This window comes from Astyanax mexicanus, chromosome 9 (genome assembly GCF_023375975.1).
Source record: "Astyanax mexicanus isolate ESR-SI-001 chromosome 9, AstMex3_surface, whole genome shotgun sequence".
Taxonomy (NCBI): Eukaryota; Metazoa; Chordata; class Actinopteri; order Characiformes; family Acestrorhamphidae; genus Astyanax; species Astyanax mexicanus.
Window position 1 is genome coordinate 5689716 of NC_064416.1, and position 16762 is coordinate 5706477.

Genomic DNA, 16762 nt, shown 5'->3' on the forward strand with positions numbered 1-16762 from the left:
CCAGCGATCTCTCGTACTTTAAATGACATAACATAGAAAATCTACCATCTGACAGTGGTTTTAATGTTGTGTCTGTTTGTGTGCCCACCTGTTGTGCTCCCCTCTGTCTGGGAGGGGAAGCTGACGTCGAATCCCTCGGGCAGCTCTATGGAGGTGAGGAAGCGGACGTGCCCGGTGTGCCCGTGGGCGGAGCCCATGGGGAGGAGTGGGGTTCTCAGAGACCCCGCCCCCACGTTAGAGGATACAGGTGGGATGGACAGGGTTAGAACCACACCTGCACTCGTCCCAATCCACAACACGTCTCGACACGCCAGCAGAGCCGTGATCCGCAAACACGCAGCTTTATGCTGACGGATAATCGCATCAGAGCCTGAGACAGAGAGAGAGAGAGAGAGAGAGAGAGAGAGAGAGAGAGAGAGAGAGAGAAAGAAAGAGAGAGAGAGAGAGAGAGAGAAAGAGAGAGAGAGAGATAGAGAGAGAGAGAGAAAGAAAGAGAGAGAGAGAAAGAGAGAGAGAGAGAAAGAGAGAGACAGAGAGATGAGTGTTGATAACTAAACAGCGTCATAGAAAAATGTTGGTGCGTCATTTACTTAAAATGATGCCAGAACATAATCATTAGCCCTTTTATTAGAAACACCTACTCAACCTTGTACTTCCACTCACTGTGGCCACTTTATTAGAAACACCTATTAAACCTTATACTTCCACTCACTGTGGCCACTTTATTAGAAACACCTACCCATCAACCTTGTGATTCCACTCACTGTGGCCACTTTATTAGAAACACCTACCTACTCAACCTTGTGCTTCCACTCACTGTGGCCACTTTATTAGAAACACCTATTAAACCTTATACTTCCACTCACTGTGGCCACTTTATTAGAAACACCTACCTACTCAACCTTGTGCTTCCACTCACTATGGCCACTTTATTAGAAACACCTACCTACTCAACCTTGTGCTTCCACTCACTGTGGCCACTTTATTAGAAACACCTATTAAACCTTATACTTCCACTCACTGTGGCCACTTTATTAGAAACACCTACCTACTCAACCTTGTGCTTCCACTCACTGACTGGCCACTTTATTGGAAACACCTACCTACTCAACATTGACCTTTCACTCACTGTGGCCACTTTATTAGAAACACCTACCTACTCAACCTTGTGCTTCCACTCACTGTGGCCACTTTATTAGAAACACCTGCCTACTCAACCTTGTGCTTCCACTCACTGACTGGCCACTTTATTGGAAACACCTACCTACTCAACATTGACCTTTCACTCACTGTGGCCACTTTATTAGAAACACCTACCTACTCAACCTTGTGATTCCACTCACTGTGGCCACTTTATTAGAAACACCTACCTACTCAACATTGACCTTTCACTCACTGTGGCCACTTTATTAGAAACACCTACCCATCAACCTTGTGATTCCACTCACTGTGGCCACTTTATTAGAAACACCTACCTACTCAACATTGACCTTTCACTCACTGTGGCCACTTTATTAGAAACACCTACCTACTCAACATTGACCTTTCACTCACTGTGGCCACTATTATATTAGAACCTCCCGACCACAAGGGAAGTGGTTCCGGTTTTATAGTAAGGTGTAAACTTAAATCTAATTCAGATTTGAGATTTGTTCAGTGTAAACCGGTTTATACCTGCCAGCATCTTGTGTACAGCTGGAGCCACGTCCACTTCAGTGATGCTCTCGTAGGTGGTGGAGTGATACAGGCGGACCTGAGCGCTGCCTTGAAGAGCCACCCACACGCCCTGACCATAACTGACCATACAGGTCACGCAGCGACTGCTGTCCTGACCAACCTGGAATGAATGCTGGACACACACACACACACAAAATCATATTTACACAGAGCTTAAGTCAGCTAGTCAGTTTCTCAGACAGCTTAGATCCCAGAAGGACTACAAGACGAATGCAGAGCTGCTAATTTTCTCCATAACAGGTAACACTGAGCCTCAGCTAAGCCTTGATTTTAAGGAGAACTCTGGTGTAAAATGGACTTTTGTTGTAGTAAAACATGATAAAAAGTACTTATCTTTGATGAATAGCACACCTCTGTTCTCTCACAGCATTCTGAGATCCAGAAATTTTAACTTTTAATTGTCCAAACGCCCTTCAGACTGGGTGATACGGGGCATAATTTGCCCTAATAAATCTCTTTTTACACCGTTATCCAGTTCAAAGTAGCTCCACACCTCCTTACTAGAATCTGGAGAGCTCTGACATTTAAGACGAGGCATTAGTAACTTAAAAAGTGCACAAGAAGCTTATTAAAAACACTGTTTATTTCCTATAACACTAGCTTCAGCTCTGAGCGCCGCCATCACTGTACTGATAATGGCATAGACATATATATACATAGATTTCGCATAGCCTAGCACCAGGCGCCAGGAGGTACGCTATGCGGAGTCAATGTATATATATGTCTATGCCATTATCAGTACAATGATGGCGGCGCTCTGAGCTGAAGCTACTGTTATAGGATGTAAACAGAGTTTTTTTTCTTAAGCTTCTTGTGCACTTTTTAAGTTATTAATGCCTCATTTTAATTATTAGGGCTCTCCGGATTCTAGCAAGGAGGTGTGGAGTTACTTTGAGCTGGGTAACGGTGTAAAAAGTGATGTATCTGGGCAAATTATGCCCCGTATCACCCAGTCTGAAGGGTGTTTTTGGACAAACTGTTAAAATTTCTGGATCTCAGAACGCTGTGGGAGAACAGAGGTGTGCTATTCATCAAAGGTAAGAACTTTTTATCATGTTTTATTACAACAAAAGTCAAATTTACACCAGAGTTCTCCTTTAATAAAGAAAATTGATCACAACTACTAGTATGGATGGGCTTCTCAAAGCCAACACAGCCTCCCCCCACTCCTGTCCAGCAGGAGGCGCCGCTGTGCAGAACTGCCCCTCACTCACCTCCTGTGCTAAAGTGCTGGTGTTGATGATGAGGACCCGGTTCTGGCAGCCACACCACAGCTTACCGGCCACTGGAACCATCTTAGTGACCGGTCCACTCGGAGAACCCAAACCCAACGTCTGAGAACTCTGAGGATCCCAGAAACTGCCTGTGAGTGAGGAAAACAGAGAGAGAGGCCATAAAAGCTTGCCATCATTAGAAATTTATGAGACCCAGCACGTTTTACCACTCAGTTTACTGGTTGTAAAATGCTTTAAAAATAACATTTCTCAGTTAAATACAGTGTTGGGAGTAACGGCGTTAAAACTAACGGCGTTACTAACGCCGTTACTTTTTTTCAGTAACGAGTAATCTAACTAATTACTATGACTGTAACTATAACGCCGTTACCATTTCCGACACCCCGTTACTGCACGTTACTTTAGCAGCTCTATGAACTTTTTTTTATTATTTCGCTTTGCCCTGGTTAACCCCTCCTCTTTCCGGTGAACTTGAGCTTCTGGCCGCTGTGCCTGTGGTTTGGCGTGGTGAAGTGAGGCACAATTGTGACGATTTGCGTGCTCTAATCAATTCAGTGATTACCGTGGACAACCCAAGTTCCGATTTAAGGAAGTTAAGCTCTTTTTAGCTGCTCCGGTTTTTGTGGTGCTGCTGCTTTCTCTTTTAGAGCTTAGATTCTCTGCCCGAATCCCACCTGACCTGAGGACCGACCCGAAATCAGGCTCCTATTTTTATTTTATATAAAGCTCTGGTGTGATAATCACAATGTTGCTAAGTAACCAATTATTATTGTTCACTAAAGCGAACGAAATAGCGAAAACTGAAAGTGAAAAAACATTTGTGTTAACTGAATCTAATAAAAATGGTAATTAAAAGGAAAAACATAACTATCTCGAACTGTATTTTGTGTTTATAAAACTAACTAAAACGAACTGAAATTACTGATAGAATACCCTCATTTTTGTGTTTAATTTATTTATAAGCGCTGTTGTACAGCGGAGTTGTACAGCGGGAGTTGTTGTGCCGAGTGCGCGGCACTCGTGGTCCGTTAGTTCTTGTGTAAAGCGCTCGCGCTAGCAAGCCCACCCTAAAATGAACAGAAAAAATAAAAACAAAATAAAATTAAACTATAATAAAAATGAAAACTGTAATCACGTAGCTCTGGGCGCACGTGAACTCCTCCGCGTTTGACTTGCAGCATTGTGTGTAGCTGTTCTTAAAAATCATTTAAATTAAATAATAGTTCTATGCTTCTATGTTACAGTGTTAATTAACATAATTCTGATTATATTTCGCTCATTCAATCAGCCCGAAAACAGACCGTTTATGGGGCGGATCGGGTCAGGCTCATAATGACAGTTTATGGTTCGGGCTTGGGCAGAATGTGCACGGGCTCCGGCTGGGTCGGATTTTTTGGGCACGATCTAAGCTCTATTCTCTTTTGGTGAAGCTGTTATATTAATACCATTTTAACGGGCATTAAATTGTTGTTTTTGTCCATTATTTTGTTTTATATATACATATTTCTTTTGAGTGTGGCTTGGTTTGTTAAATTTCATCCCCAGACGCGTTTTTCCGCTTTTTTCAGTATTACAAGTTTTAGTAATTTTCTTTGGTTGTGTGGAGAATTTCGTTTTATTTTTTTAAAATTCGTTAGATTATATTTTTGTCAACATTTTGGGTTTATTTTCGTTTGTTATTTTTTGTTATTTTTCTAATAATAATAGTAAATGCATAATTGATTTCCTTTTTTTGACGGGCGAATAATAAAAAGTAACGCGATAGTTACTTTTACTGGTAACTAATTACTTTTATAGTGGAGTAACTCCGTTAGTAACTCAGTTACTTTTTTGGAGAAGTAACGAGTAACTATAACTAATTACTTTTTCAAAGTAACGTGCCCAACACTGGTTAAATATTTGTTAATACCACAAACATTTAACTGTAGTAAAGCTTAAGTTCAACCTTAACACACTTCTTCAGATTTTGCACCATTTAAGGGGGAATGGACTCGAAATAATGTATTGTATCTGTCAGCTTGTCAACAAATGCACAGCTGTCTCTGGTGGGCACTGTATTTACAGCAGTGGGGTAAACGAGTACTACTGTAAGGAAAGCCCAGGATATTACAAAAATACACTTACATAATGCTGCCTTAAAGCAGCACTAGGTAGGATTTCCTTGATTGTTCAACTTTTTAAAGAAGTAAAATTACAGCTTGAAACTCACTGCAGCGCTGCATTGAGGTGTAATAGGAGGAATAGCGGTGCTCTCGTGTCTGTGCCGGAGCTCCTCTGAGCTCAAACCAGACTCTGTAAGTTTTCTGAGGTGGCCACGACCAACGCTCGCGAGAACTGCGACCTGCTTTCCGACCTTTAGTTCTAACAGTTCTACAAGGACTACTGGTTTATTCTTTACAAACTAACATACAGACACTCTGGCAGAAGCTGGAAAGAGAATATGTCTGTGAAAGCCAGAAAACGAGAAAGAGAAACTAAAATCCGCCTGAAACATTTATTACACTCTACAACTGTAGGGGGAGCCCACGAGCACAAAATCTCAATCCTACCTAGTGGAGCTTTAAGCAGTATTATTTTTTGATGAGCAATGTTAAAGAGAAAAAGAATTCTAAAAGAGTATTTTGAGTACAAAAGCAGCATGTGGCCAGTATTAGAAGCTCATTTATACTGAATAACACAGAAAGCAAGTACCAGGGGTCGGCAACAGGCGGCCTGCCAGATGTGGCCCGCAAGCGTGAAACATCTGGAATGTGAGGCTGTTTGAACTATAGTGAACTATAATGGAAAAATAATAATAAAAAGCTTCTCTGGTGAGCTTTTGTTCACATTCCTCCCCTGTCTCTCTCTGTCGCGTTTGGCATGACTTTAGTTTCCGCCGGGTCTTGGGCTCCCGATCTCCTTATAAGGGCTTTTGTTCCCGGCCGTGTCCCAATTCACTAGCCGGGGCAGCGGTAATGTATTGGAGCGCTACCCTGACAACACGGGTTTGATCCCGCTTGAGGAGCGGTGTGTTTATTTATTTATTTATTAATTCCTTTCTTCTTGGGTTTACCTGCTTTGAGATCAACTGTTCTGCAATCGGGTTCAACAACCCTCTGGGCTGGAGAGCTACTAGTCTGTAGCACTCCATCCCATTACACTTCATTTTCCAAAAACAGCCACGTAATGGCTTGAAAAATATCTGGCCCTCGGCCAAACTTAATTGCCGACCCCTGATTTATACTATATAGCACTTCATGCTTCTCTCTGCTGACAGCTGTTATGAAGATGTGGATTTTATTTTCCAGCAGGACTTGGCACACTGCCCACACTTCCAAAAGTACCAACTGGTCTTATACAATATTCTTCTAATTTTCTAAGATTCAGATTTTATGGGTTTTCATTGGCTGTTAGCCATAATCATCAACAATAAAATAATAAAATATAAAATAAATAAACGTTTAAAATAGATCGCTCTAGGTGGAGCACATATATATAATATATAGAGTTTCGCATTTTGAACTGAATTACTGAAATAAAGTAACTTTTTAATGATATTCTAATTTTTTTAGATGCAGTAGTATATTATCCATTCATTCATACATCTATCTCTGAAAGAATAGAATTAAAACTAGATTATAGCAAATATGAACATCTCTGTGAAATAAAGCTTACCTGCTTCCCTCTGATAAACAATCACTTCTCCATTGGCGAGAGACACAAACACTTTGTTGTCAAGATATCTAAAATAAAGAGAGATAGAAAGAGAGAGAGGGAAAGAGAGAGAGAGAGAAAGAGATGGAATAGAGACTGTTACTGTCTGTCTGATCAGGAAGAGTCAGTATAGAGTGCAGATGATGCTGGACTGCTTACAGTATGCAGAGGATGGAGGCGGCGTGCTGCATCTTCATACTGTTCTTCCTGTTCCTGATGTTGTCTGAAGACTGATATACATGGATGCTGGAAAAACAGACAAACAAATATTCAGCAACATTTATTTAACATTTACACAATCAGCTAACAAAAACACATGACATGGACTGTAAGGTAGAAAGAAAGCCTGTTTGAGGTTTTTCTATTTGTGATATCAAAAAATGAGGGCAGTGAACGTTAAAGCAGTAATGCATGTGATTAATTTGGAATCAGTAATGTGTGGTAATTTTTTTTTTAATGCAATTAATTACGTGACCAAGTTTTTGACCACAACTTCTACCGATCTGGCCTTAATCTGACCCAGCTATCAAATATATTACTTTTTAATTGAGCTAAACTGCTGATAAGGTGCAGTTTAATACGATATATGATCCACATAATGCACTGCTATGAACAAACTCTGTCTCTGCTGCTGCTCCATGCTGTTTACACACTAAGAGCACAGTATGTGCAGCGTTCACTGCTCACATCTGTGCTGCACGTCCCATTGAAAACACTGTGTTTAAAAGCGCAGCATAAAATTTTCAGTGTTCAGTGTGAAGGTGCTTTAACACTGAACACTGAACATTTTATGCTGCGCTTGGTGTGTAAACAGCATGGAGCAGCAGAAACAGAGTTTGTTCATAGCAGTATATTATATGGCTCATATATCAGATTAAACTGCACCTTATCAGCAGTGTAGCTCAATTAAAAAGTAATATATTTGATAGCTGGGTCAGATTGAGGCCAGAACAGTAGAAGTTGTTGTTAAAAACAGATATACGCGCTGGAACACAGAATCTTCTCTCTATATTTACTTTCTCGCTCCCGCGCCAGACAGCTCTAACCAATCAGAGGAGACCATGTGCTTGTGTGGTTTATTGGTGCACATTTTAGTGCGTTTAGGTTTATTTATGCCTGTGTGAAAACAAACCAAACAGAGGGAGAAACGCTCCAAATAAACAAACTCATCAACTGATCCGGACCATAGAAACTACATCTACAACTACAGGTGTGAAAACGCTTTTTTACACTCAGCTAAATAAGCTCTAATTCAGAAATCCTTACAAACAAGCTGAGATATTTATAATAAGGTAAAAGTAAAAGTTTCCTCTGTTCAATTTATCATTTATTCTTTATTCCAGCGTCACACATTACAGCTTTATCTCCCCTCAAACTTACAGCAAGTATAAACTAGTATTTTAATTACCAGCACTAATATAAATATATAGGTATAGATTTATTGGAACATTTTTTAAATTCAAATTCCATTCAAATACGGTATATCCAAATATGCAGCATTAAGAATGATGTGTTTCTTTGATTTTACTAAATTGAAAACCTCTGGAATATAATCAAGAGGAAGATGGATGATCACAAGCCATCAAACCAAACTGAACTGCTTGAATTTTTGCACCAGGAGTAAAGCAGCATAAAGTTATCCAAAAGCAGTGTGTAAGACTGGTGGAGGAGAACATGATGCCAAGATGAATAAAAATTGTGATTAAAAACCACCAGGGTTATTCCAGCAAATATTGATTTCTGAACTCTTAAAACTTTATGAATATGAACTTGTTTTCTTTGCATTATTTGAGGTCTGAAAGCTCTGCGTCATTTTTTATTTCAGCCATTTCTCATTTTGTGCAAATAAATGATCTAAATGATAACTGATTCAGAAACTGAAGTGGTCTCTTAATTTTTTTTTTCAGAGCTGTATATTCAGCATACAGCAGATTATAAGTTATAAGGAGCAGATCATTAATAAATCTCAGAGATACTGTAGGATTACATTAAAAAGCCAGAGTCTCCTAACACAGGTGAGAGGAGGTGAGAGTTCCAGGCCAGGTGAGGCTCAGAGAACAGGTCCAGGCAGGATGTGATGACGGTGTTCGGGGTGGAGAGGTGTTAAAGGCAGGGCTGAACTGGGATGAAGGTTGTTTGAGGTGAAAACAACAGGTAAATAAAGTCTAAATAAACAGCAGAGAGAAGAGGAGAAGGATTTTTCAGCTAAGAGCTTTGGATTTTTTGCAGGTCTTTGCATTTTGTAGAGATATGATAATAATTGGACCAATACAAATACAGAATAATTAAAATTTAATATCCACAGTGCCAATTTGTGTACTGGTAATACATCATAGAAGGCATTATAACCCACAGTGGCGGCACCTAGTTAGAATTGTCTGTGAAAACTTTAGCAGAAATCAAACATTTTTATATTTAAGAGTCTTCCAAAGTAGCACCTCTTGCTTAGATTAGACAGTTTTGAACATCTCTGCTGGATTGTCTCAGTCAGCTTTATGAGGTAGAGTCACCTGGAATTCAGGCTTTCAGTTAACAGCTGTGCTGAACTCATCAAGAGTTAATTACTTGAATTTCTTGCCTCTTAATGTGTTTGAGAGCATCAGTTGTAAAATAGTGAAGAGGTAGAGTTGAAATACAGTGAATCGTGAATAATTAAATACCATATTTATCACACTATAAGGCACATCCGATTATAAAGTGCATTATGCCACACTAGTAAGAAACAGTGGTGTCGCCATGTTATAATTTCATATAATTCAGCAGGTCTCGCCGCTGGGGGGTGGTGGTGGTTGTGGGGGGGTGTCTAAGTGGGTGAGTAAAGTGCTTCCTTTTATTTACAGTAAGCTTAGATTTCCAGGTTTCCACTAAGGCTGGGTGGAGCAGCATTAGCATTAGCGACTAATCACTAGTGCTAACCATGGTAAATGTAAATGCTGCCCGACTGCGCAACACTGAGGAACCCAGGGCACTATCAGCTAGGCGTTCGTTTCACGCTGCTGGTTTTAACACGGTAAACTCGCAGACAGTCCAATAATACTCACCTCTTAAAGACGAAAGTGCTAGAACTTAGCATAGTTAGCCGCTAATGCTAATGCTGCTCCAGCAGTGCTAGCTGGGGTTAACGGCTGGCTACAGGCCGATAATATTCACCTCTGAACAGCGAAAGAGCTAGCTAGCGCTTAGCACAGTTAGCGGCTAATGCTAATACTGTTCCAGTCTCCGTGCTGAAGAACTAAACTGAAACTCCTGTATAACTCTGTACTTCAGCAGAGTGGCTTTACTGCTCCTTAATACCTGACTGATAGAATCCATACATAAAGAGCACCGGATTAATATAGGCACTGGTGATTTTTGGGAAAATTAAATGATTTTAGATGCGCCTTATCGTGCAAAAAAATTCTGTAATATTTGAATCCATATTATGGCAAGAACTACTCAAGAACTACTAAAAATCAAAAATCTCAAGAATTTTGAAAGTATCCTCAAGTGCAGTCACCGCAAAGACCATCAAAAACGTTATGATGAAACTGGCACTCATCAGGACCGCTCCAGGAAAGAACAAAAAACATTCTTCAGGGAAAAAAAATTATTTCGATGTACTGAATCATTTCATAAAGAATACATAAAACAAATCTGCCTCATTTAGGTTTAAAGGTTATGTATAGTATAAAGTGGTTAATTTCATTTTGGTGCATTTTTGGCAAATTACCTCTGAATTGAATCTTTTTAAGGTCATAGATTTTGTGACACACTAAATTATGGTCTAAAGAATCGATGAATCAGACTGAACTGCTGATTGATTATTGATGATGAATATTGGAAGCTCGAGTATATTACAGTCACTCACCAGCCGTCCTCAGTGCCGAGCCAGACGGAGCTCTGGTAGGCCTCGGGGTCTATACTCAGCAGATCCTCCAGGCTGGCTCTGGTGAAGGAGCCCCTGCTGGAGCGCCGCATCGCCCGGCCGTCCATCGGGCTCTCAGCGCTCAGTCTCTGAGCTCCGAACGTGTTGGATACCGGAAACTCCTGCTCCTCCTCAGAACTGGTGGTCTCTGTGGCCATGTCCTTACAGACCACCGCCTCGTCATCTGTTTTACATACATAATAGAAATTTCATACATTTATCCAATCTAAATAAATCAGCATACGCTCAACGGCCACTTTTTTATATTTATTAGGTACACCTGTCCAACTGATTGTTAACGCAAATGTCGAATCAGCCAATCGCATGGCAGCAACTCAATGCATTTAGGCATGTAGACATGGCCAAGACGATCTGCTGCAGTTCAAACCATCAGAGCATCAGAATGGAGAAGAAAGGTGATTTAAGTGATTTTGAAATGTGGCCTGGCTGTTGGTGCCAGACGGGCTGATCTGAGTATTTCAGAAACTGCTGATCTACTGGGATTTTCACCCACAACCATCTCTAGGGTTTACATTCTAGAGAAAGATCGCAAAAAGATACAGAAAATATAAAGTGAGCTGATATCAGTTCTGTGGGAGCAAATGCCTTGTTGATGCCAGAGGTCAGAGATCAGAGAAGAACGGCCAGACTGGTTCCAGCTAATAGAACGACAAAAGTAACTTTAAATAATCACTCGTTACAACCGAGGTCTGCAGAAGAAGAGCATCTCTGAACATCAGCACAACACGTCCAACCTTGAGGAGGATGATGATGAGCTACAGCAGATGCAGAAGATCACACCGGGTGCAGCTCCTGCAGCTAAGAACAGGAAACTGAGGCTACAATTCAAACACAGACTAAACTAAATTCAGACAATAGAAGATTGGAAAAATGTTAGCTGGTGATTCAGATGGTAGGGTCAGAATTTGGCGTCAAAAACATGAAAGCATGGATCCATCCTGCCTTGTATCAGAGGTTCAGGCTGGTGGTGGTGCTGAAATGGTGTGGGGGATATTTTCCTGCTACACTTTGGGTCCATTAATACCAATTGAGCATCGTATCAGCAGTGACCACAGCCTAAATCAAATCAAATCAAATCAAATTTATTTGTATAGCGCTTTTTACAACTGGTGTTGGCACAAAGCAGCTTTACAGAAACATGATTACAGGACAAAGAATCAGGCAAAACATTAAACATAGAATATACATAATACAGAACCCCCAGTGAGCGCGGAGGCAAGGAAAAACTCCCTCAGAGCTGCAGGAGGAGGAAGAAACCTTGGGAGGACCAAGACTCACATTAAAGGGGGGACCATCCTACCACTGGTCAAATGGCTTTTAAATTAATTTTAAAAAGTCTTTCATACATCCACATAGGTTTTATATATTCAGGTGTATAGCAGCTCCACTAATGGCTTATAGAGTAAGATGGATGATGAGCAGCTGATCTGTGGTGGTGGATGGAGAAGAGCTGACTTCAGTAACTTCCAGTCTGGCCAGACAGAGGACATGAGAGCCTGAGGGTCCAACATCCCGCGGTATCGGGTCAGACAGGTGGGCAGTCAGTAACTCGGAGGAAGGCAGAGAGACGGAATTAGTTTTAACTGGATTTATGTAAAACAGAGAATATAAAACATTATCAGAGTGTGGCAAATGACTCCGGCAGATCTAAATAAAACAGCCTAACTAAAGGCAGAGAGCCTACCTGAGTATTGTTGCTGAACATGTCCTCCATCCCTTCATGAGCACAGTGTACCTGTATCTTCTGATGCAACTTCCAGCAGGATAATGCTCCATGTTATAAAGCACAAGAGAATCATCTCAGACTGGTTTCTTGAACACGACAATGATTTAGTTCACTGTACTGGAATGTCCTCCATAGTCACCAGATCTCATAGAACCAATAGAGCAGCTTCAAGATGTGGTGGAACGGGAGATTCGTGGATCATCATGGATGTGCAGCTGATAAATCTGCAGTAACTGCAGGATTAAAGGGGGAGAGGGTCCAACCCAGTACTAGCAAGGTGTACCTAATAAAGTGGTCGGTGAGTGTATGTGTGTTTAACTCACTCTGATCAGTGAAAAGTGGATGGGTGTGTTTGGTGGGACTCACTGCCGTAGCTGGAGGAGATGGTGGAGTGTGAGGCTTGGCTCTGCAGTGTGGATGAAGGGCTGGGGGAGTCCTCGTCGTCCGTATCATCGCTGTCGAAAGGCACCAGCTCGGGGACGGGGGCCGCGGGGGGCTCGCTGAGCTCCAGAGAGGAGCCTGAGATGGAGATGTGGAGCTGGGGCTGGGCCGAGGGGGCTGAGGGTGGATCTGAGGGGGCAGCAGGGGCAGAATGCCTGGACTCCCCCCGCTCTCTGGATGAAAAAAGACAAAAAATTTACTTAATGACCTGTGAGCTACAGTAAGAGGTAAGATGCATTAAAGCACTGCAGATAACAATAGCATTGTTTTGGACATACTGCAGCGTATTCAGTGTAGTATAATAATAAAGTGATCATATGTACACAAAAATATTCACACATGCAGACTACAATACATTTTATAGCTAAACAAAGAGACAAACTAAACAATAAACTAAGACTTTAACAGTAAACTACAAATTTAAACATTTTAAACACCCAACTGTCAGTCCAAACTATCACTTTAAACAACACACTGTCACTTTAAGCACCATACTGTCACATTAAAAACCATACTGTCGCTTTAAATTGCAACACACCTATTAATTTAAACACTACTCTGTGACCTTTAAACAGCAAACTATCACTTTAAACACCAAACTATCACTTTAAACACCAAACTATCACTTTAAACTCCATACTATCGCTTCAAAATGCAACTCATCTATTATTTTAAACACTATACTGTCACTTCAAACACCATAAAGTCACTTTAAACACCAAACTATCGCTTTAAAACTAAACACATCTTTTTTTTATACACCACACTGTCATTTTAAACACCAAACTATCACTTGAAACACCATACTGACACTGTAAACACGTAATTATCACTTTACAATGCAACACATCTATTATTTTGAACAACAAACTATCACTGTAAACACCAAACTTTAACATTAAACACCATACTGTCACTTTGGACACATACTGTTACTTTAAATATCAAACGATATATTTTTAAAATGCACCACGTCTATTACTTTAAACACCAAACTATCCCTTTAAACACCAAACTATCCCTTTAAACACAATGGCATCACTTTAAACAACACACTTAAAACACAATACTGTCACTTTAAACACCAAACAATAACTTTAAAATGCAACACATCTATTATTTTAAACACCGAATTATCACTTTAAACACCAATTAATCACTTTAAACTCCACTTTTAAACGTCACTTTTAACACTATCAGTTTAAACACGAAACGATCTCACTTTAATGCAACACATTTATGATTTTAAACTTCAAACTATCACTTCAAACACCAAACTATATCACTTTAAACACCAAACTACAACTTTAAAATGCAACTCGTTGATTATTTTTAACACCAAACTATTACTTTAAACACCAAATAATCACTTTAAACTCCATAACGTCACTTTTAACACCATACTTTCACTTTAAACACCAACCTATCTCACTTTAAACACCAAAGCTTCACTTTAACATTCAAATATCACTCTACACTATTACTTTAAACACTTTTAAGCATCATATTGTTACTTTAAACAACTTCACAAAAATTCTCTTCACAAAAATTGATTACTCTTCACTTTAGCCTCTAAAATATATTTAAACACAAAACTATGCCTTTAATCACCATCAAAATATTACTTTTCTTAAACTTTTCTTAAAGCATACAAATCAAGTATCCCTTTCAGCACAGAGCTCCCGGTGCATGCTGGGAGTTGTAGTCTGACCTGCTCTTGAGTCCGGGGACGGCTGCGATGCAGATGATGCGTGCGGAGCAGACGGCGATGCAGGCCTCCACCGTGGGCTCGTCCCGGATGTTCAGCAGGCAGACCTGCCCCACGTACCCGTCGCTGTTACACACCCACACCTCGTACGTGTTCTCGGGACAGCTGTGACTCGGAGACGCGCAGGAGAACTGCATCCCGCTGCGGGTCTTCATGATCGGGATCGCCTTCAGGAACTCCGGGTCCCACTGATCTTTATTCATCGCTGCACAGACCAGAACCACAGCAAAAAAAACCTATCACACCAACATTTACCACTTTTTCAAACTTTTTATACTGATTTTATCAGTTTTGAGTAATTGCATGATTAATTCTTTAAGCTTTACTGATAACGCTTAACCACTCTGTTATAGGGGCAGCAAGCATTAAGTCTAGTCCAAGATTAATTGTCCTTTCAATGGAAAATCTCAATTTAAATGAGGTCAGTGTAATGTTATTTAATTTAATTTTCTGACTGTAAAAGGCTGAATGCAAAAATACAAAAAAACAAACAAACAAAAAATTATTTCATATTTTTTAACATAGTGCAGTGTACAAAAAATAGGTTTATCCATTTTTTAAATTTTTGTTTTTTTCATCTCCTTTTTCACTGCCCCTCGCGATCGGAATTTCAGTAAAAATGGGAAAAAAAGAGAAAAAAAAATCAATTTTTGCATTTTACAAGTTGGATTTTACCAACTTGTAAATATCTTATTATTACAAGATACAAAATGGACAATTCTAAAAATCAAGAGAAGGAAGATTCAACTTTTATTTTTTCTTGAAATTCTGTTTTGTGAAAGGTCGAAATTGGATAAAAACACATTTCTTCTTCACTATACTCTCCAAACCATCACTGATCATCAGTAAATTTTACATTTCATTTGTAAATCAAGGGAGCAGAGTCTGGAGGAAGAGTGGAGAGACACACAGTCCAAACTGCTTGAGGTCTAGTATAAAGTTTCCACCAATCAGTGATGGTTTGGAGAGACATGTCATCTGCTGGTGTTGATCCACTGTGTTTTATTATCAAGTCTAAAGTCAGTGCAGTTTTGTTTTCCCACAAAATCTTACAGCACTTCATGCTTCCCTCTGCTACTGACAACTTTTATGGAGATGCAGATTTCATTTATCAGCAGGACTTGGCGCACTGCCCACACTGCCAAAAGTACCAATTGGTCTTATATAATATAAAAAATTTCCGAGGGTTTTTTTTATTGGCTGTAAGCCAAAATCATCAACAATAAAAGAAATAAACGCTTATAATAGATCACTCTGTGTGTTTAATACATCTATATAATATATGCGTTTTACATTTTAAACTGAATTACTGAAATAAAGGGACTTTTTAATGACAGTATGACAGATAAATAGTTACCGAGCTTCTTCTTGGCTTCCTCGAAGGCCTGCTCGAAGTTGCTGCGGGCGTCCGGGCTGCTGAACTCGAAGATGAAGGTGCTCTCGGCCGACGCTGTGGTCAGCTCCAGTTTGGTGGGCAGGAAGGTCATACTGAAGGCCAGGGACTGTTTCTCAGCCAGCTCTCTGTGAACCGACGCCATCAGATCCTTTATCACATCATCCAGAGACTGAGAGAAAAGAGAGACATAAACAGACAAACTTTAACACATCCGGATAGAGATTGAACTCTCTCTCTCTCTCTATATATATATATATATATATATATATATATATATATATATATATATATATATACAGCTCTGGTAAAAAAAAATAGAGACCACTGAGTGCTGAGTTTTTGATTTTACCAAATTGAAAACCTCTGGAATATAATCAAGAGGAAGATGGATGATCACAAACCATCAAACCAAACTGAACTGCTTGAATGTTTGCACCAGGAGTGACAGTTAATAAGTTATTAAAGCACAAAAGCAGTGTGTAAGACTGGTGAAGGAAAACATGATGCCAAGATGCATGAAAACTGTGATTAAAAACCAGAGTTATTCCACCAAATATTGATTTCTGAACTCTTAAAACTTTATGAATATAAACTTGCTTTCTTTGCATTATTTGAGGTCTGAAAGCTCTGCATCTTTTTTGTTATTTCAGCCGTTTCTCATTTTCTGCAAATAAATGCTCTAAATAACAATATTTTTATTTGGAATTTGGGAGAAATATTGTCTGTAGTTTATAGAATAAAACAACAATGTTCATTTTACTCAAACATAAACCTATAAATAGCAAAATTAGAGAAACTGACTTAGAAATGCATCATGCATCTTGGTATGTTCTTTTCATGC

General features: G+C 39.8%; 2 protein-coding genes across 2 annotated transcripts in view; both read right to left on the minus strand.

The window, feature by feature from the left end:
• The window catches only part of LOC103027870 (P2Y purinoceptor 3), a 352184-nt gene that overhangs the window by 150419 nt on the left and 185003 nt on the right, over positions 1–16762 (minus strand). The gene's annotated exons all lie outside the window — the stretch shown is intronic.
• Positions 1–16762, minus strand: part of LOC103035791 (rho guanine nucleotide exchange factor 17) — a 171702-nt gene that overhangs the window by 6274 nt on the left and 148666 nt on the right. The window contains exons 12-20 of the mRNA XM_049483308.1: positions 15883–16090; positions 14469–14730; positions 12683–12930; positions 10513–10753; positions 6825–6911; positions 6627–6694; positions 2952–3100; positions 1675–1849; positions 89–370 (exon numbers count right to left, since the gene is read on the minus strand). Of these exons, the coding sequence (XP_049339265.1) occupies positions 89–370; positions 1675–1849; positions 2952–3100; positions 6627–6694; positions 6825–6911; positions 10513–10753; positions 12683–12930; positions 14469–14730; positions 15883–16090 (1720 nt within the window). The remainder of the gene's footprint in view (positions 1–88; positions 371–1674; positions 1850–2951; positions 3101–6626; positions 6695–6824; positions 6912–10512; positions 10754–12682; positions 12931–14468; positions 14731–15882; positions 16091–16762) is intronic.